The 27,987-nt window shown below is 37.8% G+C and overlaps 1 protein-coding gene across 20 annotated transcripts in view; it reads left to right on the forward strand.

Annotated features, from left to right (window-relative positions):
* Positions 1-27,987, forward strand: part of DMD (dystrophin) — a 1,191,992-nt gene that overhangs the window by 974,583 nt on the left and 189,422 nt on the right. For 18 of the 20 annotated variants that reach the window (XM_049835325.1, XM_049835324.1, XM_049835302.1 and 15 more), the window contains 3 exons: positions 14,974-15,146; positions 18,464-18,620; positions 27,265-27,385. In XM_049835325.1, the coding sequence (XP_049691282.1) occupies positions 14,974-15,146; positions 18,464-18,620; positions 27,265-27,385 (451 nt within the window). Of the gene's footprint in view, positions 1-14,526; positions 14,634-14,973; positions 15,147-18,463; positions 18,621-27,264; positions 27,386-27,987 lie in introns of those variants that run through there. The other 2 variants (XM_049835317.1, XM_049835316.1) reach the window with 1 other exon arrangement.

Below are 27,987 nucleotides of genomic sequence, written 5' to 3' on the forward strand. Positions count from 1 at the left end.
AAGTCATGAGCATTTTTACATGCCAGTTGTTGCAGCAAGGGTGCAAAGAGGCCAGAAGCTCTGCTGAGGACAGTACAGTGATGGTGTTGATGTGCAAGAGGGCAGAGCAGCAACACCAGCTGAAGCAACTCTCCTCAGCACATCAGAGGCTTTGACTCCAAAAGAAGTCCTGAGGGAGGTGCCACCAACCAAGCCTCTAGACATTTTGAGGTTCCTGGTGTGTCTGCTGGGGCTGGAGACAGCGATGTCCTTACCTGTGAGAGGTAAGCTGTGGTTGTAGGGCAATGAAAGACGCTTCTGGAATTGCACTGGCAGCAAAAGGAGGGCTAAGGAAAACGCAGGCCCACTGCTCGGTGCGGTGGGAGACCTGATGACCAAAGGCACGCAAATATCTGAGGTACTCAATGCCTTTCTTATCTCAGTTTTCATGGGCAAGGGCTGCCTTTTGGACTCTTTAAGGTCCCCAGGCCTGCTAAGAAGCATCTGTGAGAGTGAAACATTACCCACTATAGAAGAAGATCAAATTAGGCCGCATTAACCCATGCAGCAGTGCAGGCTGGGCCCTGCTGGCTGGAAAACAGCTTTGCAGAAGATGGTAAGAAGGTCCTTGTCAAAAATAAGTTGAAGATGAGCCAGCAGTGTGCCCTTGCAAGGGGAAAAAAAAATTAAAAAAAAAGCCAGCTGCATCCTGGTCCCTGTTAGCAGGAATGTAGCCAGCAGGTCCGGAGAAGTGAGTCTTCCTCTCTATTCAACTTCTGAGAGTTTTTCAGTTTGGGGCTCCCCAATACAAGGAAGATATGGACACACTAGAGGGAGTCCAGTGCAGGACCACCAAGGTGGTCGAGAGCTGAGCTCTTGCTACACAAGGAGAAGCTGTTAGAGCTGGACTTGCTCAGCCTGAGGAGGAGGTGGCTCAGGGGAGACCTTACTCATCTCTACAACTCTCTGCTGGGAGACTAAAGAGAAGGCAGAGCCAGACTTCGTAGAGGTGGACAGTCACAGGCAATAGGGGCAAGCTGGAACATGGGGATTCCTGGTGATAGAAGGAATTATTTCTTTTTTTGGTGTGAGCGTCGTCAAACACTCTAAAAGGGGTCTGTTATGGAATCTCCACTCTTGGAGATACTCAACACTCAACTGGGCAAGGCCTTGAGCATCTCGCTCTCACTGGCCATGCTTGGAGCAGGAGATTGGATCAGGTGGCCTCTGGAGGTCCCTTCCTTCTCGTGTGATCCTGTGATTCTAAATGCCTGCTAATACTGTGTTTTGTAGCAGGCTTGCCTGGACAGAGGCATTTCTGGACTTGTGTGGTATTGTAGATTTTCACTTGCCAGTTTTTATAATTGAAAAGTTGAATCAAGAATCTGTCTGCTCTCACATTCTTCTAATCTTTATTGGACCCGTCATGTATATGATGTGTATTAAATTACTGTTTGTTGCAACAGAGTAGAAAGGTGCATTTTTCATTCTAAATCCAAACATTATGTGGTGAGAAATCTTTAATGGGTGAGGGTTTCTGTTACAGGTTTGGTCAGCACGTCACTGTGCTTTTAGGGCTCTACTAATCCCAATATAACAGCAATATTTGATTTTGATCATCTATTTTCCATAATCACTTCATGAATATTTTTACTTTTAAACAGATATACCTATCACATAGTGCTTTCACAAACTCTTAAACCTACTCAGCCTTTGATATTTGATCATGGTAACCAGCTTAAATATTTTAGAATTCCACTTTACTCTCTGCTGAAAATCCCATTTCTTTATGACTTTGCTGCATTTTTTTCATTCTGAGAGTAGATTAATTCTACTTTTGAAATGGAGAAAATTCCAGAGTATCTAACTTTTTTAAAAAGAAGCTTTTAATCAGAACATCCAAGGAGGATTTTATCCAAGCCAGGAGTTTGAAAGAATCATCAAGACTGTAAGACTTGAAAATAAATAAATAAAATCACAGGTTATAGAGCTCTTCTGAACACTAAGTGGCTGATGATGTTCAGAATATCTGAGTGCTGCCCATGTCAAAAAACATATGTCCCTGTTTTCCATGCTGTGCAATAAAATCTACAATTTTTTTCTTCTCTTTTTGGTTCCATCTTTGAGAAAAAAACAAACAAAGCAACGCCTTCATAAATATGAGCGATATGCTATTCATCTTCTGGCTTTACTACTACAAAAAATTTCAAAGTATGTTGCCAAAACATAACAGCAAGATAAAATGCATCAGTCTAATTCTGTAGAGAGAGGATGATAAACCAAAATACAATTGGAGTATCTTCATAAGTAGAGGGTTTATGATTGTAACAATTCCATTAAATTAACTTTTTGTGCATAGCAGCCAGTAAGGTTCATGGAAAATACTGAAGGAGACATTTTGTGGAAAAGAGTAGAAACAGATGAAGGAAGCTATCTATGTAGTTGCTTTTTACAGAGTAGGAATAACGGGTGTCAATCCCCAGGGAATGCAAAGAAAACTAGCTGTAGAAAGAGTGAGAACATTTCTATTAAGTCCAAAGTAATCGTTTGGTAAAAATGATGCTCCTTCTTTCTCTGAGTTTGGTACAGATAAATGCGAGAGCTAATAGACGTGCATAAATGAGGTGTATTTTTTTTTCAGAATGAAATTGAATGTGGGCTGGTTTGGTTGGTTGGCTTTTTTTAATGTGCATTTGCTGCATTCTGATTGAATCCGAGGAGAATCTGGGAGGACCAGTTTCAGATGGCAACAGCCCTGTTTTAATTCAGCTTGTACTGCTTCCCCTACCCACTGTCGGCAGGGTTCACACAAAAACACCTCCTGTCAGTATCTTCGGGTATGTTACCGAAATGCCAGTCAGAAACCTTTGGTATGTAGAGTTGCTGCAAAAGCTGCTGTGAGGGTAAAACAAGCATGGCAAGCCAGGCTTCCATAATAATTGCTTTTTACCTTTTAAATAGCTTTCCTTGAAAGTATTACTCCCCCTCTTAAGTAGTAGTTAGCATTTATTATGAATAACAAACTGATAGCCAGTTCCTTTTTGTTGCAATCTAATATGGTGGTTTTGACAGTGTCTCCTCCGAGACTGCCTGTGGTCTCCGGCAGCGTCCCTCAGCACCTGGCTTTTTCAACTTTGGGTGGTATTACTAATACGGCTGGACTGTAAGTCTGTGCAAAGTCTTTAGTTTTCTGAGTTATTTGAGTCCTGTTTCTGACTGTATTCATAAATGTCATGAGTATGTAGTACATTGGGATATTTTATGAACTGGTTTCTGAAAAAAGTATCTATCAGCCCCATGTTTGTGTCACATTTAGTGTATTGCCAAGACTAATGAGAGCAACATATTAAAAACCGTCTGGAAGTAAGAGCAACTCTGATGTGATTAGTATTGAAGTCAAGTACTTGCAGTGGCCTATGTCAGCAATTTATAAAGCATTTGATAAGTAATCTTGACTGAAGTGCTATAAAAGCAATTCCAGGGTATAAACTTGCGCCTGGATGGCATACTTTGGAGTGACAGTAGAAGATGGCATATTTGATCTCTACAGACACTTAAGCAGGAGCATATGACTTTCTTACAGTATTTAATATCTGCCTAATATATTGACTTACTGACAAGAGCGTACTCTGGCTTCTGAGAACATATCTAAATCCTGAGTTCTTTTTTAAGTTTAAAGAGTCTGATTCTAGGAAGGAAGGAAGGAAGGGGTTTGTTGGGTTTTTTTTAATTCCATCTATATTTGCTACATAACTTCTATTACTGTACACTCATCAGACCCACCTCAGTTCCTCCTTTTGTACTAAGTACACTTTAATTTTACAAGTGTGTGAAACTTTTCACTTTCCTTTGTTTTTTGGGTTTGGGGTGGGGTTTTTTGAGACAGAAAACTGAGTAGATTAGTGTATCAGCTACTTTTACCTTTATTTCTGTAGTGGTATCTATGTTTGTCACTCTGGCTGCAATCTTTCTTTTGTTAGTGTTAGAAGTCTTTATTTGGGGCAAAATTCAGGTAGGCTTTCATCTTTTCTCCAACAAACTATAAACAAGCCTTGAAGAGACATAAATAATTGTTCCAGGTGGCTGTCTCGGTGTGCAGATCTCAGAGCTGATTGTTCCTATCTAGATCTAGATGAAAACACCTACCTGACTTCACCAATACAGCCTCTAAATTAAAATTATTTAATTTTTATTATAATGGAATTATTTCTTTTTTACCAGAATTGAAGGGAAGATAGAGGGAACAAGTGTATTTTTTTCAACTGGTGAATTTGAGAAACTCAGTAATTTGAATTAATTGATTTTTTTTAATGACAAACTGAAAAACACAAACAGAAGTCGATTTTCTCCCCAAAATAGCATTTCTTGTAAAAACATTTAAAAGGTTAAGATTAAAAAAAAAAGTTTATCTACATGTCAGAATTTGCTGGTGATGTCATTAATTTTTCAGTGATATTTATCATTTTAACCTGAAGCTGTATTTACTGTGGGAGTGCATGCATCTTGCTAGGAAATCCAAGAAAATACCAATTAATTATTTTCAGGATGTAAATGTTACTCAGAGACCCCTTGTTACAGGCATCCTGTTCAACTTTGCTTTTGATTTTTGGATGCATCAAAACATGATTAGGCTATGCCATGGAGACACCAATCAATATGATTGCTATTTTGAAGGGTTTTGTAAAAAAATTGTTCCTTTTTCAGATTCTGAATTTTTGACAGTTCTTTGCTTATTTCGAGGCAGTCTACATGCATTATTACATCATCTGAAGTAACTCATAGCAGAACATACTTCTGCATCTCGCTGCCTCTGTGGTTTGGGTTCTTCTGGAAGAACCTAAAGTGATGGAAATTCTTTGAGCTGAAAACTGATGAGGATGAAACCTTTTCTTTTATGTCAAACTCCTCACAAATGCAGTTCTCCCATACAACAGCACACTGAATGTTAAACAGCTCGGTGTGCAGGTTAACAATAACAAGTTAATAGACCAGAAGTAATGCTGTGCATTTTAATTTGGCTGTTGGGTTTTGGGTATTCATGGAAGCACAGTACTGGTTTAAAAGCAAGAAGTCCTAGTGTTGCGATTGGTGTTGGTGTGAGCAAGCAGCTGAGGATTTGGGGTCGGAGGGTCAGAAGAAAAAAACCACCGAGGGAGGCTGTAGCACCGTGTTCCCCTCAAGACCTTGCGGTGGGCTGCAGTTGGCCGCAGCTCCTTTCTGCAGCCACGCTGGTCCTGAGCCTGACAGCTTCCATCACCGTATCAGCCTTCTTGGCAATAGCTGTTCGGGGCTACCTGAGCCTCTGTGGCTCTGCCCGTTGTTGCGTTGAGAGGGGGGCCCATCCACACAGGGAGGTGCCATAATCCCAAAGATGGTAGCTTTGGCCTCTTGGCTTCTCAATGGGTACCTGAACGTGTGGTACCCATCATACTGAGCAGGGCTGCGGTTATAACATCGTCAGGAGGATAAAACTAACTTGTCTTAGGGCAGTCTAAACCCCCAGCTTGTGTTCGTCGTTAATGGGTAAAGTGACCAACGCTTGGTGAATTCTGTTTTGTGGCGACAGGAAAGGCCGTCGTCAAAGGGTTGAAGTAAATTTGCTAACAGTTGACCGCCGCAGGGTGGTTTTTTCTCTGTTGTAACTTTTCTGACATCTCTTGCTTAAAACCTAGGAAGTCAGAAGATCCTGAGGCCACACTAGCATGGCCTGTATTCCCACTGAAAATTGAGATTAATTGTACTTTTGCCCTTAATGCTGCCCAAGAGTCTGTCCTCCCTGGGCTTGCCTCAGGACACCTCCAGTAGGGAGGATTGGACACGAGTAAGTGCAGAAGCACTGGAGCTTTTTCAGCATTCCCTCTTGCATAATGCCCGCTGGGTCCCACTTAACCTGCCCTTGATTAAGAACAGTTAACTGCAGTGGATCTTGCACTTCAGTAGAGAGTAACACCTGAAATAATAGTGTAAATTCCTAACTGAAATCTCATTATCTTTGGAACAATGCTTTCTTCTAAAAGGAGCCCTAAAACCATTACAGTTTTTGTTCTGCTTGAACCAGTTTTAATCATGTGTAATGTATGAGGCCTCTAGTTTCTGCTTTATGTTCTGCGTTGTTCTCTTTAGAGTTTTAATAAGATTTTATGTTGTTTTAATTAATTGAACATCATGTTATGAAACTGATGTACCAATTATTTTTCCCCAGGCTTCAAAGATGTTACCAACAAAAACGTGAAATGTCAGAATTTATTTTAAAAAGAAAAAAAAATTGCAAAAATTATTTGTGACGGAATTAGGATAATGTATAGAACCAACACAGTTTCTTTTTAATTATAAAATGCTCTTCATTTTTATTTTAAAGGGGTTTGGAAGAGGATTGCATATGTTTGTGTGTTTGAGGAAGGATGAAAGTATTTATGAATTCCATAGGTGGTAAAATATGAGATGTCTTATTGTTACATGTTGGTGCGTTGAAACCTTATATCCTTTTCTGTGAAACAAATATACAGTCTTGTATGTACAAATAATTTTTCTTCTAGGAGTGGTCATTTATAATTAACACATCTCAGGTATAATTCATTATAGGTTGGTGACAGAGAAAAAAAAACTTTATCCTTTCGTCTTGTGTAAGATTTTGGGTTTTTTTCCAGGTTGAGACAGTTGTGCAGTTCAGCCTTTCTGGCTGCTTGTTGTAAGAGAAAATCGGTGTTAATTTGAAGTACTTGGATGTCAGTGGAACTAATAGAGGTAGATGCTCTCCAAACTTTCAGACCTTGCCTGAGTAACTGAGTGGAAGTAAATGTTCCTGTAGAGGATGGTGCTGCCTTTGTGCTGCTACTGTTTCATCTCTGGAAAACCAGGAGGGGGGAAAACTAGACATGCTGAAAGTAGCAGCATAATTATTTTGCTGCAGAAAGATTGCCAAAAGATTGACAGGGTGAGTGTGCTGACGGAATGTGCAGGTGTAATGGGATTAGACGTTCACTGAAGTATAGGCGTCACGACCTGCATATTTGTTGGGAGCAGACTACGTTATAAAATCTAGAAAGCTATGCTAGTTTGTAATGGGCCTAATGGTTTTACTTTCAGAAAACTGTGTGTATGACTACATGCATGCTTATCCTATGTCCTTCGTACTAACCCAAGCCTCAAATACAGAGTTTTCAAAGGCAGATATCTAAGCCGATTCTTAGACGTCTCAGCAGAGGTGGCTGATTTTCTGACATACAGAACACTTGCAACTCCCACTTTAATACATATACTTTGTTGCATTTGCTTGCCTGAAAGGTAGTACAGGCTATGGTAATAAAATAAATATCACATAGTTTCACCATACAATGAAACTTCTTTGTTGCTGTGGCTACTAGGAATTTTTCTGCCTTAGTGTAACCTCAAACTACTATTATGTTTCTTTCTAACTAGGGTTTCCATCCTAGATATAATAACAAGACAAATAGACAAACAGTAAAAGTAACAATTTCCATTAAAGTTACTACGACCAGTATAGTTTATACTACTCTAATCTAATGGCAAGCATTTGACTGGATCAAATCCTGAGTGAAACGATCTCTATAAATGTAGAAAGCTTTGTATGTTTGAAGATTGGTTTCTTTATTTTATCTGTTTATTTGTATTTTCATTACATGTAAGTGAAAGTGGTCATTCAGGGTTTTTCTCAGTCTTTGAGAAACACACCAAGAAATCCATGAACTCCCCAAAACACATGGAATTATGTAATAATTTATACTTAATTATAATTGAATAAAAATTAATTGCTAGAGGTCTCATAAAAAAATTGTTTGATTATTTCCTTATGAACAAGGAAGACATATAAGGCCTTGTGCCATGTCTGAAAAGACAGTCCTGTGGATGAGGATCTGCACAATAAAACTAGAGCATACCTTCAAATGATTGGGTTGGTGCTCTTAAGAGTTACTACGCCATAGCTGATAGAGCTCACTGTTAATGAAATGAAGAAGCCCACGCCATGTTTTCTCAGTTGCTGTCTGTCAGCAAGAGATGGCTACCTCCTTAGATGCACCATGTAGTCTCTCGCAATCTGAATAGAACCTAAATTGATGGTTGTTTTGCCTGTTTATAAAGATAATCTTTTCTGAAGGCAGGGCCCAAGTTGCTAAAGAAAGCTTTTCTGTCTTCTTTTAGATGAAGGAAGCTTTTGAAGATGAATTTTGGTCCCTTCTTAATTCTGGGACTGTAGAATTTAAAACCATAACAGTGATAGATGCAACTTACACAGACTGTTTTCGGCAGGGCAAAGTTATACTTTTACCTTCCACTCATCAACATTAGATCCTCTCTTAGAGGACTAACTCTTATCCTTTTCTATCTTGAAAAATGTGTTGGGAACGTAGAAATGCCTTAATGATATTCATAAGCTTATCTTCCCAATAGAAAAGACCTTTTTATCTTTCTTTTTAATCAAGTCATTAGCATGAAACTCAGAGATGTAATCATACCCGACTGGAATTGGGGTCATGCCATAGGCTAGCTGAATAGGAGGCTTCATGCCACGATGATGTATAGCCATTTCACAACAATGCTTTTAACTCAATAAGTCTGCCCTTTAATTACATTTTAAATCTCATTTGAGAAGTTTTTATCATTACGTAAATTGCTCAGTAAATGCTCTCATTCTAAGACCCAATAAAAGTTTTGCTTATGGACTAGGAGACCAAATGATTTGAAAGCTTGATGGAGAGACTGAGAGCTTTTTTCCCAGTTTGTTCATTGTGACAGAGCTTGGTTGTGTTACCTAAGGTGGTCTATATAATAACAAAACATTCTACTCATCACCTTTAGATTGTCACTGTTAGATTGCTTGGAAACAAAGTAGGTCCCCAAATCTTACCTGAATTAGTTGTATTTTGATCTGAAAAAAAGAAAAAACAAACCCCAAACCCAACAACCACTTCCTAGAAGAACTATGACATTTAAAAGAGGAAACTACAGTTGGACCAGTAGTGTCTTGCAAAGCAGAAGAATTACTTCAGTGTTTTGTTCCATCGTTACCCTAAATCATAGTATTTTCAGTCTAGAAGAAATGATCTCTTCTGTTTTTTAAAAAATATACATTTCTTTCTGTTCAAATACTTTGAAGGTAATGACTAGCTCACAAGGACAGTCATAAAGAGTAGTGCAAACTGGCCTTCTATTGCTAGAAACGGAAGAAATAGATCAAGTGCACCTTACACTGAATCTACCACTCATGTGCTTGAAATGCATTTGACTTGCTGTGCTGTAACCATTAATTCAACATCTCCAGAACTATAATGCATACAAAACCATTCCTCTCTCTAGCAGACAGAAGAATAAGCCGTGATCCTGAAAGAGGTGCCGTATGCGTGGATCTTTGTGCCTCCAAAGGCTGCTGGAGTCTGCAGGGGCATTGAAATAAATGTCTCAAACTCTCTGAACTCTCACACAGAGTTTAATGCTTTAGGCAGAATCAGAAATTTGCAGGAGTTTAGATGTAATTAAATAAAAGCAAGTAAGATGATTAATTTGAAATCCAGTCCCTAAGCTGTGCTGGACAGAGTTGCAAAATAGCAACTCCGTTTCCTGTATCTGTAGAAGCAAGCCATAAGGAGGTTACAAAAAAAAAAACCCAACAAACTTTGAAGGGGGAACTTTTTTTGGTTATAACAGCTGAACTCCCCTGTTGGTAAAAATTCACAGACTATGCCAAGCCCTAAGAGCTGCTCTATCCCCTTCAAGTCCGTAGAGCAGAGACCTATTCTTTATAGATGTGCTTTGATCAGTAGTATTGTTAGAACAACAACAAAAAATACTGGTTCAGAACAAGTTTGTAAGTTCTGCCTTCTCCAGGCACCTGAAATGATGTTTAACCAAGGAAAATGCAAAATAAAAGCAGAAAGAAACCCACATTCTTGACAAGTTTTGAGATCACCACAAAAGAACATAAAGATTAGTTTTTTACTCACAGAAGGTTTTATTTTAAAAAGACGAAGGAAGGAAAGGAAGGGAAGGGGAGAGAACAGGGGAAAGGAAGGGAGAATAGGAGGAGAAAGAGGCAGGAAAGGAAAAGGAAGAAAGAAAAAGAAAGAAAACAGAGGAAGGAGAAGGAAAAAAAGAAAAAATAGAGAAAGGAAGAAAGAGGAAAAGACAGGAAGGGAAAGGAAGGGAGGAAAGAAAAATGGAAAAGAAAGAAAGGAAAAGAAAGAGGAAGGGAAAGAGGGAAAGGAAAGAAAAAAGAGGAAGGAAAAGAAAGAGGAGGAAGGGAAGGGAGGAAGGGAAGAAAGGAAGACAAAAGCTAAAGGGAAAGGAAGAAAAAGGGAAGGTAGGAAAAGAGAAAAAAAGGAAAGTGGAAAAAAAAGGAGGATGACATCATTCATACCTTCTGTGCAGTATAAGAGGTTTGAGAAAACTTGCTACTAATTTAAGCTATTTAAAATGTTTAGCTGTGGTTTTTTTCTCCAGAAATTATTTATGGGAAATATAATAGGCTCTGTTAACACGAATATGAAGGGGATGATCAGTTCAGCTAACTACACAGGTGGGGAGAGATTATAGAGGTGTAGAATCTTTGTTTTGTTTTGAGTAATTTTATGGTAGCTTTTCTAGCTATTTCAGTATTAGCATGATAGAAACAGTACTGTAAAGTATAGTACTTCTGGGCTATGTATAGCCACACAGGTATTACTTGCTGATGTTTTGAGTACATGTATGTAATCATGCAGACTGACTTTACTTTTTTAATTACTGTCAGTAAAGATCATTTTTTTCCTCTACGTCCATTTCTTTTAAGCAGATGGTGCTGTCTTCAATTTTGTGAGCCCCCATACCTCAATTAATGCCCCTTATTTCAGTAGTAACTTTGTACGGTACCTAGAAAATGTAAAATGCTTCACTGGAAATGAAAAGCACAATTCCAAGGATGGAACTGAGTTTGTAGAGGAGGATTTAAGTGCTTTAATTTCTTTAAATTATTATGTAATTAATTTTGTTTCTACCTTGTATAAAAGAGAAATGTTTTGTCAGCTGTGCTACATTAATTTTCATGTCTTGGTCTGATTCACTTATAGTCCAAGTAGTGTAACTAATTTCTTCTTTCTAGGACTTCATTTTACTTCCAGCCTACCAATCCCTCTCTGATATATTGCCTAAATAATGGCAGATTTTACCATGTGTCATGTCCTTTATATGTTATGCCTATATATTGCTATATATTGCACGCGGCATATGAATGATATTGACACCGATTAATTATTTCTGATAAAGTATCTCAAACCATATTGAATTCTTATAGGACTCTCTGTGCTCTGGGGAGGCTGACAGGACTTTCAGTGCACTAGGTTTCACAGCAAAGGCTCTGCTGTGTTTTACAGGGCTCTGTGTAAAATAAAGCCAGTGCAACCACAGGTGAATTTCTTCTACCTACCGAGAGAATTAGGGCAGTGAGGATGTGTGCTCCTATGGAGAACGCTAGCAGTAGTTCCAAGGAGGAGAACCGAGTTGGGCAAGGGAGAAATATATCCGTCCCCCAGCTTCATGGCAATATTGGGTGTGCTGACTTACAGCCTTAGTGTACTTCTGCCCTGAAATCAAGGAATAGAGGTTTCAAGGGCTCAGGACAGAAGTGAAACAGCCAGAGCAAATGTCTTCACCCTGTTTTGTCCAAGAAGATTGTTCCCCTCAAGACAAGTTTATGTGATCTCTTTATCATTCTTAGTTCTGTGACTTAAGTTCTAGACTTATTTTATATATAGTATAATAAAGTAAATACACATTTTTAAATGTGTGAAAACCCATAATAACTATTTAGCATGGTTTCTACAAACAATTATTATAGTACCTTTTATCATCCAACCTTATGGTTCATCATAATAAAGGAAGATTTTGCTCTGAAATTCTTAGGCAAATCTGCTCTTGATGGTGTTGCAGTCCTTCCTAAGCAGTTCAGCTCGCTCTAAGCAGTAATTTGTGATCAGAAAGATGTTTTTCATTTTGCTATCTGCTCTTTTTAAGGGAATCTGTTTCCACACAGCCTCAGTAATAACCACTACAGCAAAACCGCAATGTACAGTCAACCTAAGTCTGACTGTAACTCAGTAGAACTATACCAGGATTGATTTTTCATCCTCTGCAGTTCCTCCATGTGTTTGAACACATTGGAAAAGATGAAAATGCAATAAATAGTCTATATTTAGTCTATATTCTATACTTCTTGGTATGATGTGTAATGACAGCATACTTTTTCAAATATCTTAGCAGTTCATGACATTAAATAGAACTTCCTGCTTTATTCTTGTCAAGAAAAAGAATCTAGTTCATATTGATCTTTCAGTTGTATTTTTGAAACATGGAAGTCATTTATTTCAGAAAACAAATAAAAAGTGTATAGATCTTTTTCTTATATGCACTCTGCTTCTCTTGGTATGTGAAGGAGTCAGAAAGAAAGGATCTGAAATACATCAACCAAAATGGAGTAAATATCTTTGTTGCTGCCTTGCATCTTTGTCAGTGTAGGCTTCCTGCATAGCCGGAATAAGCTACTTTTAGGAGTATTGGAAGAAGTGCAGTAGACACAGGTAATGTGCAACAAGGAAAACCAGGTCTTGAATACTAAGCTTTTGATGAGAGTACTTCACTTTTCATGTTTGTTGTCCATTTAACTAACTAACTGTCCAGATTTAATGTGATACTATATAGTATCTTGAAATACAAATGATATAGCTTGATTTTATTTTCAGAAATACATATGTGTCAGGAGAAAAGCATGGAATGTGGAGACTATGAGACACTTTTTCTAAAAACAAGAAAACTGAAAAGTGCATTATTTTTTAAAATTCTGTGTTATAAAATGTCGTGAGTATATGTGTGGTAAAACAGCAAGAGGGCATAGAATTGACAGCTTCCTAATGCAAATAGTTTTTTGACATACGTGTTTCGTGGCACATGTTCTTGCTGAGGAAAAGTCAGCTGTTTCCATCACCACCCTAAAAACTAAGAATTTTGTGCAACAGGTAGTTCTTATGATAATTCTCTCATTCAGCAATAGATTTACCGTTTTTTAAATGGGGAAGGACCTTAGAAGTATACAGACATTAAAAGTTAACTTTTTCACTGTGAACTTTTCTGCTTTCTTAGATATTGTTTTAGCTGTTTACATTAGGTTTGTTAACCTAGCTTAAAGAAAATCTTCAAATGCATACATGAAGAAAAAGAAATTTGGTAATAGAGTATTCTTCAGTCTAGCAAACAAAAATACAATATTGCAGCTGGAAGCTGAAGCTAGCAACATTCAGACTTGAAATAAAGTACAAATTTTCAAGTAAGGGCATTCATATCTGGCATGTTATACATGGTTGTGTACCTTAAAATGCCATTTTTTAAAATCTAAATTGTCTATTTAACATCAATTAATAAATACAGTATTTATAATACTGTTGCATTCTGCAGAACTACCTCTGATGTATTCCAAACTAATTCCTAGCTACTTTACTGCTAGGATGGACATAGGTAAAGTAATATAGTTGGATAAGAACTCTTACACTGTACCAAAGATGTTCTTAGCCCTCCTTAAAATTGCTCCAAATACAGTGCTAGTCATTGCTGTGCAAGAAATAGGTATCCAGTAATGGACGGCAAATGACATTTGGAACAGCAGTAGGTGAACAAGGACAATCTACTCATGATTCAGTGCAGCTAACGTTGTACTTAAAATATCAAATAAAACCAATTCAATTAGGAACATACGAAGCAGGCAAGTTGTGTGCTCCCCTCCTTCAAAGTCATTCTTCTAAAGAAAATTACAACAAATTTCCATTGGGGACTATCTGTGATGCTCAGTTAGCGCTGGCTCTTGCTCTCAAACGCCATAAATCATTTCCCCTTTCACACTTCATCCCCAGCACTCCCATTTCAGGCAGCAAGAAACCACCACCAGAAATCTTAGTGCCAAGCATCCCAGGAGAAAATGCAGAGCTTTATTCACTAGATCATTTATTTTGTGTCTTTGTGTGCGTCTCTGGAAGTAAAAGTACTTTTGTGTGTATGCGGCTACATACAGAGTACGTGTGTGCTCACGTATGTACGTGTTTATTATTTTTATTTTTTATCTTTTTAAAGAGATTAAAGATTTCAAGCACTTTTCTCTGTGAACGAATCTGACCTTGTGGAGCTGCAGCATGCAAACGCCTTGGAGAAGGGCAGCCAACGTACAAAGGCTGCATTGAGTGTGTGGGCAGGCAGGAATGCTGGTACCAGGCAGCTCTCTAAAGAATGTTCTTTTGGCAGAAAGAGCCGTGCTAAAAATGAGGGGGAAAAATGAATTCAAAATGTAGAGCTGGCCTGCAGTTTACGAAGTGATAAGAAAAGTTGGCTGTTCAACAGGAGCTGCCAGTTGCATATTCGAGGTCCTTGCTATTCTCAGGCCCTCCTACAGCCACGGCCCTGACCAGTGTTTTGATATAGCACAAAGTGGCTGTTTATTGCTATTGACTGCTGAGGCCTGTGCTCCAAAATGTGTTCTGTCAACAGAATGTAAGTGAACTTGGCATTTTAAAGCTCGGCTGCTGCAGTCGCGTAGATTTCTTGGAATTGCCATGCAGCAGGACCGGTGTTGCAGTCCCCAGCTCAAACTGAAAATGTTGCACAGGAAGACGTATCATGTGAAGGTCAGATTTACCTGCGATCCTGAGGGTTTTGTGGGTTTTTTTGTTCCCTCATCAGCACAGTAAATATATCTTGTCCTTGCGTTGTTGCCTGTCAAAGGCTAGACTTCTAGCGTTCTAAATTTTGTTCAGTATGCTCTGTATGGAAAAAAGGTCGTTATTCAGTGCAAACGGCCTTCTTGTGAAAGGGAAACGTGGCCTGTGTATACAGTGCGCGATATTGTCATAAAAGGAGTAATCAAAATCCGTGCTAATTCTGTGTTGCACTGAGGATTTTTCCACTCTTTCGAGAAGTGACAGTTTTGTAAGAAATCACACGTATTATTTTCTATTGCTTCCATAGGAACTACAGGCGGAAATCGATACTCATACTGACATCTTTCACAACCTGGATGAAAATGGGCAGAAAATCCTGAGGTCCCTGGAAGGCTCTGAGGATGCAGCCCTGTTGCAGAGACGGCTGGATAACATGAACCTCAGATGGAGTGAGCTTAGGAAGAAATCTCTAAACATTAGGTAGGACCTGAACGTCAGCGAAAGCCTACAGTTGGCGTGTAAGATGGAATGCTGCGTTTTGACAGTAAAAAGGTTTAATTGTGTTTCTGATAGCACTATTTTTGTCCATTTTGAAATTATTTGGGCTATTTTGAATGTTGGCTTAACTTTGTAAGAATGATTAAGTTTTTTGGTGTGAAAGTGATAGTAGAGGATTAGGATTTGAGACATATGATGAGGTTTTGTAATTACAGAAGGAGAGATTAGCATGTTTAAACAGTAACTGTACCCCACTCTAAATGCAGGCTTTTTCTAGCGCTGGCTATGACTTATCAATGAGTCATGAAAGAAAATGATTAAACAACCTATATTTATGATAAGCTTTATTTCTAAGTCTGCTATTTCCAGTGCAAAACTAAGAATAGCCTTGCAAATGAGAATACATGTTATTTAAGATTTCAGCTGTTGTCTGGAGAGTGGACAGAATTGCCAAATAAAATCCAGGAGGAAAAGAAATCCACAGGTAGTGTCATGAGAGGAAAAACTTCTCCTTGCGAGGAAAAATATAATAAATGGTAATGTTACAAATGGTGAAGTGGAGGTACAGGCTTCAATGGGCTGAAGATGTCTTTTCAGAAGAAATTGTCCAGGAGGCTTCTCTTCAGAAATACAACTTTTACAATAGGCAACAAAGCTCTGTTGCGTTCAGTCTCCGGCATTTTCTCATTTGCTCACTTGCTGTGTTTTGGAGGTAGTTCAGAGGGCAGCAAAAGGTAGAAGTGTTTTTCGAAGTAATGTATGAAATATTAGCTTTTTTTCAGCTCAGGCCCTGAGGGGCGTCAGTCTGTGTAATGACAAAAGCCATCTTCATAACATCAATCATTAAAAATAAATGAAAGATGTGAGGTTGAAAAGATATTAGTAGCCGAAGAAAGAGAGACACATTCCTCCTGTTTTCTTCTGAGGAGCAAAAGAAGGCTATAACCCTTCAAGGTCTCTCTGAGATTTTTTTCTTCGCACGCCTCTTACCAATGAACTGGCCCAAATGCGGCGATGTTTCAGACAACAGTTCTCCAAATATCAGTAATTGAATATATGGCACTTCCTGTCTTTCATTGTTTGCAGTGTAATGTATCGCTGCTATTAATCGAGTCAGAAATAGTAACCCTGGTTATATCACAGTGACTTCTTGCATTAAACGTTCAAAGCAACAGACCACGTCTCTAAAATATTTGCTTAAAATAAAAGGCTTAAGGTGTTCAACACCTTGATGATTAGGATAAGAAACAATTCTTAACTTCTAAGACATTTGGTTTAAAAGTTGCTGGCCTCATTTTTTACAGCTGTTTTCCTATTATCTGCTTTGTCTGCACAAGCTCGAACACAGTTAGAAATATATCAGTCTATGCGTGTAATGTACACTAGCATGCACGCACATAAATGTATATTCCCGAAGCTGAAGGAAGGGCAGAACAAGACGGATTCCAGAAAAGCATTCACCAAACTGGGGAAGGTCAGAGCACAGCAGCAGTAACAAAACTGCTTTGGGTCATCCTTTTTGCACTTTTTCCCTGTGAAGCCAGACCTGGGGAAGCAGGGAAGAAGTGAAGACCCTAGTGTTTGCCTCCAGTTGCTGCCCTTCTTTGGAGGAGGTGGAAGCTTGCGTTTGCTGAGATAAACACGGGAGACAGGAGTTAACCTGACTCAGAAACTTAGCTCCTTGACTGTGTCCCCTCCAAAAGCCCATGCGGTCCTTGCTCCGGCTGTCACCTCCTGCAACTTCCCATACAACATCCCTGCTTCTCTCCCTCTTCACTGCTTTCAAAGGCATCCGGGGGCTTCCCCAGCCTTCACTGCCTGCAGTTTCGCCCCAGCCCACAGCTGCCCTGTGAGAGCAGAGATCAAAAGGCAGCATGGTCTATGTGTGTCCCTCCCACGTAGCCTTTAAGTTTGAAAAAGGAGAAAATTTTCCATCAGCTCACATACCAGAGCAGCTGAGCTTTCTGTCAGCCTGTGGCTATTCTGTCCCTTTCCTTTCTCTTTCCTTGCCACTCCAATTACCTGGTGTGAGAGCTTGGAAAGAAGACAGGATCCATAGAGGATTTAAAGAAATAGAACTGTCCTTACCTTCAGCAGTTCCTCATTTCCATATCCAAACTGAGTAATAAGGTCTGCAAAACACTGAGTCCATATTTATCGCATGTCTTTATAGACCATTCCATATGAGGTATGGGAGTAGAATTTTCACTGTCAGAAAATGTGTGATTTTATGTGCAATTACTGGAAAAGAAGATAAATGTTATATGAACAAAGCTGGAAGTTAAACAGAAAGTATATGAAATAAAAGAAAATCTGTCTTTATTTTCCAGTACATTTTATCACTTTACTGTTAAGTAATACTGCTTTTGGTTTGAATTACTAAGAGGAATTCCTATGTTACCTGGAAATGAATTAGGAATTTCTTCCCAACTAGCAATTAAAAACCAGCATATACATAAGTCTAGAAAGTAAAAATTGTAGTGTGCTTTATCTGTGGTATAAACAAAACAGAAGATTTGATCAGTCCCGTGATGTTTCAGTCACATATTTTCTCTCCACAGAAAACAGTTGCTGAAAATTAGTAGCTCAATACTTGATCCCAGTATTAAAAAAACACATTTAGACACACACAGGTGAAATATTTAGAATATGTCTTTATGGTGGAGACCTTATTTGCACAAAGCAGTATTCTGTCTCTTAACGTTTCCAGTGATTCAATTAGTTTCATTCACTTTTCTGTTCAAATGGCACAGACATTTGGGCAGTATAAGGGGATTCTATTGGCTTTAACAATTTCTACATGACTTTTTGGGGAAAGGATGACATTGTTCTCTTAAAGGTGAGCAACCACATGAATCTTGTGTGAGTTTGAACAGTTTGCATAGTGGTTTAGAGAAATGCTTGCTCTTCTCTGAGTTGAAAATTACTGTCTACATTTAAGTTAATTAATCTCCTAGTAATCCAGAGTGATGACTAAGTTACTCTCATGCTAGTCCTGCATAATATTTGTGCACATTTAGTGAGACTGACAATTCAACACAGTTATTACTCACTGCTGAAGAGGAAAGCTAAAAAAAAAAAACCAATCAAGAGATGGGAAAAGAATTAATGTTTCAGGCCAGGAATGTGCAACCAAATTTAAAGCAGTGTTGCCAGGATCTAATTCAAAGCTACTGAATCTATGTAAAAAATTTTAAGTTAATGAAACACTAGGATCTTTCTCAGTAAATAAGCTTGTACAATTTGGTTTTTATTTTCACTGTGCCTGAATATATCTTATATTTAACACATGCTTTCAGATCCCATTTGGAAGCCAGTACAGACCAGTGGAAGCGTTTACATCTCTCTCTTCAGGAACTTTTGGCATGGCTGCAATTGAAGGAGGATGAATTAAAACAGCAAGCACCCATTGGTGGAGATCTTCCCACTGTGCAGAAACAGAACGATATTCATAGGGTATGATTTTTTTTTTAAACAATCTTTCTATCATTGCTTTTTGTTTTACAAGTTAGTGCTGCATGAAGCAGTCCTTGTTGGAAAAAGTAAGATGCCCTTTTTAGAGACAATGAAAACTGAACGTCTTGCATGAGACTACTAGCTACGATTTTCAAACATACCTTAGAAAATCAGCCTGTTGGAGAAGGGATTGTTTAGTACCAGCTGCTTGGCTGTTTTGAAAAGTAACACAGCATTTTCATGGACCTGTCACAGACAGCTAGTTTTTGTGGCCAGAACAAATACTAACCTAATATTTGAGGATTAAATAAGTAGTTCTGAAGATTTTTCTAGATCAGGCATTTAAACTTCATGTTTACTTTTTGAAACCCTATTTTGCTATTGATTTGGGGGAACATTTGTGAAAATAGTAGCTGATATTAGCCCTAATGCACAACTGTGTCCATCATGAAACTATTGTGATAACTGACTGTAACCGTCTATGGCTCATACTAGTTTAATTAGGGAATTCGTATAGAAAGGCAATAGCAGAGCATTGTATGGGGGCTGTTCTAGACTAAGCTTTGTAGTAAAAAGGAACCTAAATCCAACGCTTATACGGGAAGTTTTTTTAAAAAACGACCAAATGTACAACCCCCCGAATGGCAGAATACTGCTGAATAATTCTTAAAAAGATTCACACGGGGTTTTTTTGGTAAAGGTATGTTTTAAGTATGTTTCCTGTGTTGAATCAAGTTTACACCTCCCTGATGCTAACCTAAAGTCTGCTTTCAGGTAAACAGCTTTTAATTTGCTATGCCATTGCAGTCTATTCAGGTCTGAATGTGAAATCACAGTTCTAGTACCTTAGTGGTGCTTTTTTTAGTGGTGCCTTGAGGAAACCCATTAGGAAACTAGTGACCTGCTAAAATAAAGCTGAAGAATTTCTGAATGAAGCAGTACATGGGGAGAAACTGTTGTTCTGAGAAGGAATAGGGAACCATGTGAAAGGTAACTGGGATAGCACACCCAACTTCAGCAACTCCTATTCTGTCACATATGAACTCCGTAAAATCCTGGCTAGCCCTGCCAGGGAGAGGGCTCTTTTAGCCCTGCCAAAAGAGACTTCTGTCTCTTTTGTGTTAGTTTCTGATGAAAACTTTAATCTGAGAAGCTCCGATTACTAACAGATGTCCATAACAGAAACCAGATCTCAACCGACTAGGACAGATCCTGATTCGGTAGGGAGTTGGGAATACAGTGTCAGGTTTGGGGTATTTTTTACAGAGAACAGTGTAAGATCAAGGGCAAAGAAACTTACTGATATAAAGATATTGTCCTCTCATGATTAAAAGGTAAATCTTTGTACTGATTGGAATGAAATATAAGTATTTATACTATGGCATTTCTCCACTATACACTATTCCATTTCTTGGAATTTACTTGGATGTAGTATTCTAGCTCTCCTCTCCTTCATCTACATGAGTCTTTAGTTAAAATAATGACATTATGGGAGGTATTTTCCTCCTGTTTGGTGACCAAGTATACTTTAGTGTGACATCTGAAAAGTTTTATTTCGAAAAAATGTATTTTCTATTGAATAATCTAAACGGTCAGTCAGACAACTTGTTACCATGAGAAGAGAATATTCCAAAGCCATTGATCACCCTCTCAAAGCATTGTGCTGCATATATGGAACTTTCAGTTTGTGAAATTTGCCACAAAAGGTATTGTCTGAAGTTCCTAAATCTCTGATTTTATTGCTTAATGGAGAAAAGTAAAATGGTACTATAAAATGAATTTGGAGCTGGAATACCTCCAATCATCAGGTAGCTGTATTATAAATCAGGTAGCTGTATTATAAATATTGCTCTAATAGATTGTCCTACCTCGTGCTGAAGGACACATTTGAGAACAAGTAGTGAGAAGATCAAGTTCAGAAAGAGAACATGACATATCTTGCTGCTTTAAGTTATTGGGAACCCTGAGTTTGTGAAAAGTCTGGAAATATCATATACAAGCAGGCTTGGCTTTTGGCGTAGGCAAACAGGCATCTGTCTACAGTAGCAGACTGATGGGAGGTAGTGGCAGTATGGTTTCTCAAGGGCCTGTCTTTACCTAATGGCTGGGAAAGCCAAAGAGAAAGATGAAAAAACCCCCACATCTTGCTGTCAGTGCAGAATGGTTTTCTAAGATAATGTAATGCTTTGCTGCAGGGGGCAGCTTGGTCACTTTTCCCAGGTCTTCCTTCAGGAGAGGTGATGTGTAGCGTGTGTCTTTCTCACAAAACTTTACCTGGGACTTCAAGCATTATCACAGAAACAGAGAGGCCAAAATATCCATGACTTTATGGAGCACCACTATCCCTTTTTACCTTTCCCTCTGTGAAAGTTAAGATGTATGAAATGACTGAGGTCTGTTCTAGCCAGCTGTCTGTAGCAACTTCCATAAAGTAGTTTTAAAGCCCACCCAGAACATCAGGATGAAAGAAACAATATAGATGTTGCCTTAACTCAGCATGACATTAAGTCAAAACCGTTATCCAAAGGCAACTCTTGAGCCAAAGCAAGACTTAGAGAACTATTTGTGTAGAATTGTTACAACAAAACTTTTGTCATCTGAATATTTGAGTATTTCATAACATTACTTTTCCTCCTAGATCGAGGAAATAATTTTTTCATCTAGAGAAATTACTTCTCATGATATTTTAATATTGTATATTGTTCAATAAGCTATTCAGAAGTTGCCCAGAATTCATCATAAAAGTGGCAAGACTTCAGTGATGGACTGTGACCCCTCACTTACCAATCAACTGAAGTGTTTAAAACTTATAGGGATGAGAGGTGTTGCATAAAGTAAAGTTACATGAATAGGTGCAAAGTGACTTTACAAAATAGATCTCCTTCTCACTTCTCCTTTTTGATTATCTTCTCTGCCACATGCAGATATACACAGACACAAATCTTTGGTCATCCTGTCTAGTATCAAAGCTAGAACATTTTAGTTCCTGTTAGAAATATGGCTTCTTTCCTTTTCCCATTCTGTAGCACTTCTGTAGTTTAATGTGAGGCCTTTCTAGTTATAGGTATTCTGATTCCCTGTGGAAAAAAAGAACAAAATATAATCCTTGAAATTAGGTTACCTTGTCTGCTCTTCAAAGATCTCTTACAGAGAAGGAGGGAAAAACAATCAGTGCAGAACATTGTCGACTTCAAGTTGTCTTTGACAAAATCAATGTTTGCAGCTTGGAGTTTTTCTACTGTATTTCTTTTTCCCTGGACACCGTGGACTTTCTGTTACTCTAAAAAGTTTCTTTCAGAGAAGCAGACATATAAAAAGGCTGTATCTGAATGAAAAGCTTAGCTCATTTCTGAGCAGAAGAAAAATGCTTTTAAAAAGACTTGCCCCACAAATGTAGAAGTATCTAGCTTAAAACTGGAGCACAGTACTGGAAAGCTGCTTTTTTCAAGAGTTTTGGGTCCCTGCTTAAGAAGAAAACTTAGCTCTCAGAGTGTTGGCTGTGAAAGTAAAGAGTAGTTGAATTTTGGTCTTAAAAAAAAGAATTTGCTGATGGTTCATTTTGTTCTCCTGAATGTCAGTTCTGGAAATCAGTCTTCAGTGAACAAGCTAAGTCTCTACCTGATCTGACCAATCTTTTAAATGACCCACACTTCCAGCTTTGGTCTTCCTCTATCAATGTCTTTCCTTCTGTGAAGAATTGGTTTTGCCAAATAAAGCCAGAAGTGAACCCAGGTAAGTTCACTGCAGAAAGGAAACAGCCTCGGCAGGAGAACATCATTTATAAGCAGTTTTACTGATTGCCATTGAGAAATGGCATGATGAATAAAAACACGATTTTATGCCTGAATCCTTTTTCTAAAGCAGTGTTACAAGCTGATTTTTATTTTTCTTTCCCCCTTAAGGATATACTTTAAAGAAAAACAAACATATTTAACCTCTCTGTTGTTTAGAAGACCATCTGGAATACCTCAGACATTCATAGCAGAGAAGAAAAGAATTTGGGTCTTATCATTAGAATGCTCCTAGTTGCTAAGATTGGCTTTAAAAATTTTAAGAGTAGGATCCAGATGACAATTTCAAATGCTTGAATCTATGCCAGAGGAGACCTTGAACTCAACTGAGAAAAGAGATATCCATGCAGTCAAAATCATTGTTGCATTATAAATCTGAGGTGCTTTTTAGACAAGGCTCATATATATATAGTGGGCCATTTTGACAGTTTTTGGCATCTGAGGAAATTGTGTCTACACCAAAGTCTCAGAATATGTGTGTGTGTGGGGGGGTGTTAGTCAATGATAAAAAATACTGCTGTTCATCAAAACATTATTTAATTATCTTACAGTTTGCTTTGCTTTACTGTCATAATAATGTTTTATCGAAATCATCTTAATAGCTATGTACATGTTGCCATTAATCTCAGTTAAGTAACATAGGCATCATGCAGATAGCCTGCTTTTTCTTTCATTCTTTTAAGAGTTGCCACATCTTCTGTGTAGTAATTTTATTAACAGCATAAATAACATTTATGAATTTAGAAGGTAAATATTAACAATTCCCTGGAAAACTCTTTCACATGAAATCTATAGCAACAGTGCCTAAGAAGGAGTATAATTCCCACTTCAAAACAAAAACCTTTTCTGCTGGCACAATCGATACCTACTTTTCAAAATTGAAGTCAAACCTCATTTTTAAAAAACATTCTGGTTGGGAAACATCTTGAATTAATTTAAGTGTACCCTTTCTCTTTAAAATTCATTACAAGGAAAATATCTGCTTTTCTAATAACAGAGATTAATGTTAGTTTTACTAATACAACTCTCTTATTATATTTTCATCTTTCAGTTTAAACAATTTGTGTTTCTCCATCTAAGGAGATTTAAGGACACCCATGAGGACGTAGTGGAGTTCTGAGATAAGCTGATCAATATATGCATTATTAAAATGGTGGACAGAATGTCATTACTGCTGTAGTGTTGATGACAAATAGAGGTGCTTAAATAAAGTAGTTTGCTTGGTTTTTTGTCAGGTCATACATTATGCACGTTCGATTTCCTCTACAGTAACCAGGAAGTGGGGAAGAAGTTAAGGAATTCGATAAAATTAGCCTGAAATCATTAGCTGTAAATTAGACATTCATTTAGGCTAATTCTGCTTTCAGTGATGGTCTGCTTATTATAAAGATGTATTTGTCAGGGTCAGGGTTCTAGATAGATAAATTCTTCTTTTTTTTTTTTTTTTTTTCCCCAAAAAGAAGAGAAAATATCATTTATTGCTACTTATGATTTTTATTGGAAGCGTGTACATATTTCACAACAAAACTTTCATCAGAACAGCTGGCTTTATCTTCATACAGTAAGAACATTTTTTGGTATGGGTTAGCATGAAATGAGCATTCATTATTTTTAATGCTGTTCTGTGCTACTGCTTCAGTCTCATGTTTTTTTCATTTTCTTCTTTTGAAATTTCTTATACTGAAACATATTTTAACTCACTCAGTAGAATTCTGCAGACCAAAACTAGGGAAGGCAATGAGAATTGTAAATAGATCTTAACACCATATTGTGTAATTCTAAACCTCAGGATTTACAGACTGTAATCGCATCCAGCAGCTCCAACATCCAGAATGGAAAAGTTGGAAAAGAAAACATTTAACACATCAGCTCACTGTTTTCCTTTAATAAAAGAGAATCTTTCTGTTTGTGACTAAATGCAAAATATACAAAGTCAGAACGTTCCCATCAGCATTTCTGTATTGTTTTGAGAAGATAGATACAATGATTCCTGCTCACACACTTTATGGGATGCGGTATGCATAGCTGATTATGTCATCCTTGTTCTGTTGCACAGGGGATATTGGAGCAATGTGGCTTTAAACCTCTTTTGGAAATATAACACCACTAGGTGTATTTGGTTGGTATAGTTTTATGCAAAAGCAGTACAAGCTGAAAGAAGGTATTTTGTGTCCTCGTTGTTTGTACATGTACGTAGCTAGGCTTGACCTGACTACAGCAGCAGCACTCCGTGCAGCAGTACATTCCCAAATACAGAGCTCAAAGGCATTTCTGGCTTTCAAATAGCCTAGAAGTTGGCGCAGTTCTGTGGTCCCCTGGAATATCTATGACTCCTTCCTGCTCTTGGTGTGCGTGGGCAGAGCAGACCTTTGTGCCTGTGCCTCCTGTTTGATTGGGTTTGGGCACAGACATTTCTGAGAAATAATTTCTCTTCAGAGACATTTATAAAGCATATTATATCTTTAAGCTGTTATAAAGTGTAATGTTTACAAACCAATATGACTGTTGATGTCACTTTTAGCACCGTCAGATAAGGGCAAAGCACACGGTCCATGGGGGAACATTTTAAGCGACGCTACCTGCTGGCTTCCTTGAGCTGCAGACCTGCCACCCTAGTGGGGCAGAATGATGTCATGTGAGCACAAAGGCTAATTAAAGGAATAGATTCGATTTTCCTCATTTGGAGGCATGAAAAAGGCTTATTATATTTCCTCTTTCCATTGCACTTCATGCACAAGTCAAGTATGAATTATAGAAATTTCTAAACCTAAAAATGTCTAAGTTAAAGAGTTTTAACCCTGGAGTAACCCCACTCAGTTTTTATGCAGAGCAATGTCCAATGGTGGTTTACTTGTAAATATACGGTACTCTTCTTTATTTGTGAAAATCAGGGTGGGTTCTTAAGGGTCAACATGATTGTTTAAAACCTTTATCATGGATATTAATCAAACGATAGATTTCCTTTTGAGAGCAGATATACTTTGTGAAAGGATCCCAATCCCATTGATGTCCATGACACAAAATGAACAATTTTTCTTTGTTCTTTCCTTCAAGAAAGCACACTTTGCCTACGGGTTTTCCTGATTCACAGTTACAAACCTTATGATCAGTTCTTGACCACTTAATACAAAGTTTATTTAATTATTTATAGTTGAACAATGTAGTCATGTCCTTAAGTTTACTTTACTGAAATGTATTGAGAATTTTTTAGCTGTGAGTGCTCATATTATAAACTGCAGGTGTGATTCTCATTATTAGTTCTGTTAGGTATTTCCTGTACAGAGCATTTAATCTCAAATATAATTCAAAGTGTAATGAACTTTTTAATACTGAATTTATAATCTTTTGTTAGTTTGCATAGAAACCCAAATTTTGTTTAATAATTAATTTAACTAAATTGGTGAATTTATTATGTTAGAAGCCTGTATAATGCCTGTGTTGTAAAAAGAATTTTCTCATCCCTGGAGTAAAATATCTGTTTTCCACCCATGGCATATGGCTCTCCTTTTTGCAGTATTGTGTTTTGTGTTACACTACACTACAATTATCTGCATGTTTTACCTCTATGCTACTTGAAAACAGCATGCAGTCAATATTGTTTCATAAATAGAGAAGAAAATGTTGAAATAAAACAGTGGTAAGGACCATTTAGATAAATTCAATACAACATGCAAAAGACCCAATGGAACGTGCAACCCACGGGCCAGGTTTCACCTGCTTTTTTGTGCAGTGAACATTTGGATTCAGATTAATGGAATCTTAAATTGTCTTCAACGAAAACAAACCAAAACCAAAACCAACCAAACAAAAATCCTCTGAGATATCTATAGTTTCAGTAATCTACCAAAACTTCAAATAAAACCTTGAGAATCTCACTCATGGTTGTTTTAAAACCAAGGAATAGAAGAGAGATAGTAAAAGGAGCTGTTGCAGGAGGACTTAATATGCAAACAGGAAAGAGGAAAAAAAATGCAAGAAAGGAGACAGGTGCTGAAAAGCATGACAGGAAAGGAAGAGATGAAAGGGAGAAATGCAGTTGATCTGGAAAGGAGCAGAATGTAGCACCGAGCAATGTTAAACATAAAGATATGGAAATTGGTAATAAATACTGATTAACACAACTAGGAATTAACTATTTCATAAGGACTACTTTCTGCCCTTTCATTTTACTCGTGTATGCCTACATCTAAGCTAGATTGTATTTCTGAATTTTCACCTGGGCCTTGATTCTACATTTCAGAAATCTCAGTTCATGTAATTTTGGAAGAGATGCATCTACACCACTGCTAGAGGAGAGCGTTACGATTTAATACATTGGAATTTTTTTGTTACTAATTGTTACAGGTTAACATGTCAATATCCATAGGTCTTTTTTTTTTTTTTTCTTCCTTATAATATAACAGTTGCCAGCAGCAGTAGCAAAGCGATAGCGGTGAGACACACTAGATTTTCCTTCACATTCTGGTAAATCCTGCTTTCAAGAACCATTAGCTATGCTGGTGTGGTCCAATACAGAGCCAGTCGAAGCCTTGCGCCTTGCAGCTTGGTTCTGGAGTTGACCCTGATGCTAATCAATGAAAAGGATCCCTCTCACAGCGAGAATTTGATCAGCAACCGTGGGTTGTTCGCAGCATGCTGGCAGTACATTTGCTCCTTTGAATACAATGTGATTTCAGGTTAAGCAAGAGCTGATTATCTCTTTCTTTCTTTTTGTTTTGTTTTTATTGTAGCTACTTGTAATACAGCCATGGAAGCTCTTGTTGGAAATTTTGTTCTTAAATTGATGAAAACAAGGGCTAGCACTTGGTATTTCATTATATATCCACTTACAATAATTTTGTTTCATCTCTCAGACTTTCAAGAGGGAGCTGAAAACAAAAGAACCTGTTATCAGGAGTGCGCTTGAGACTGTGAGAATCTTCTCAGCAGAGCAGCCTGCGGAGGTACTGGAGAAGGTCTACCCAGAACCAAGAGGTAATTGAAGAAAGAGCAGGGTAATAACACATTGCTGGAAAGATCAGTGATGATCAGCGATGATTAAATAAATTCTGCCAGCCGCTATGAAAGTATTCCTTTTACACTCCAAGCTGAATGTCAGTATTCAGAAACTAAGCTAAAAATATAGATGAAAGAAACCCTTAGTGATCCTCCTAAACACTGTGGCACTAAATAGACATGCATATTTATAAGCAGATTTTGAAACTGGCTTTAAACCTTCAGGACCTATCTATAACTATAGGCCCATCTGAGATCTGAAAGCTGCAATTTAACCTAAAATTCAGCTTGTAGTCTCAGTACTACAGAAGTTCCCAAATCTACTCAATTGCAGCAAAAGGTTCACAGTGATTAGTATTTATGTATGTGCAGAAGTGTTTTGCTGAATCAGGACACAGTTGATGACAAACTTTTAGCTACACCTCGCATTTTTTAAAATGCCTTTATGTGCTTAAGTGCGTATTTTGGTGATCTGTATGGTGGCAAGATTTAAATTTGTTAAGACATTTTCAAATGAGAATACATTAATAAAATAAATTTCATAGGTGTCTTTGGTTATGAATATTTTTTTACTGTGCTTT

Source organism: Accipiter gentilis, chromosome 32 (genome assembly GCF_929443795.1).
Source record: "Accipiter gentilis chromosome 32, bAccGen1.1, whole genome shotgun sequence".
NCBI lineage: Eukaryota > Metazoa > Chordata > Aves > Accipitriformes > Accipitridae > Astur > Astur gentilis.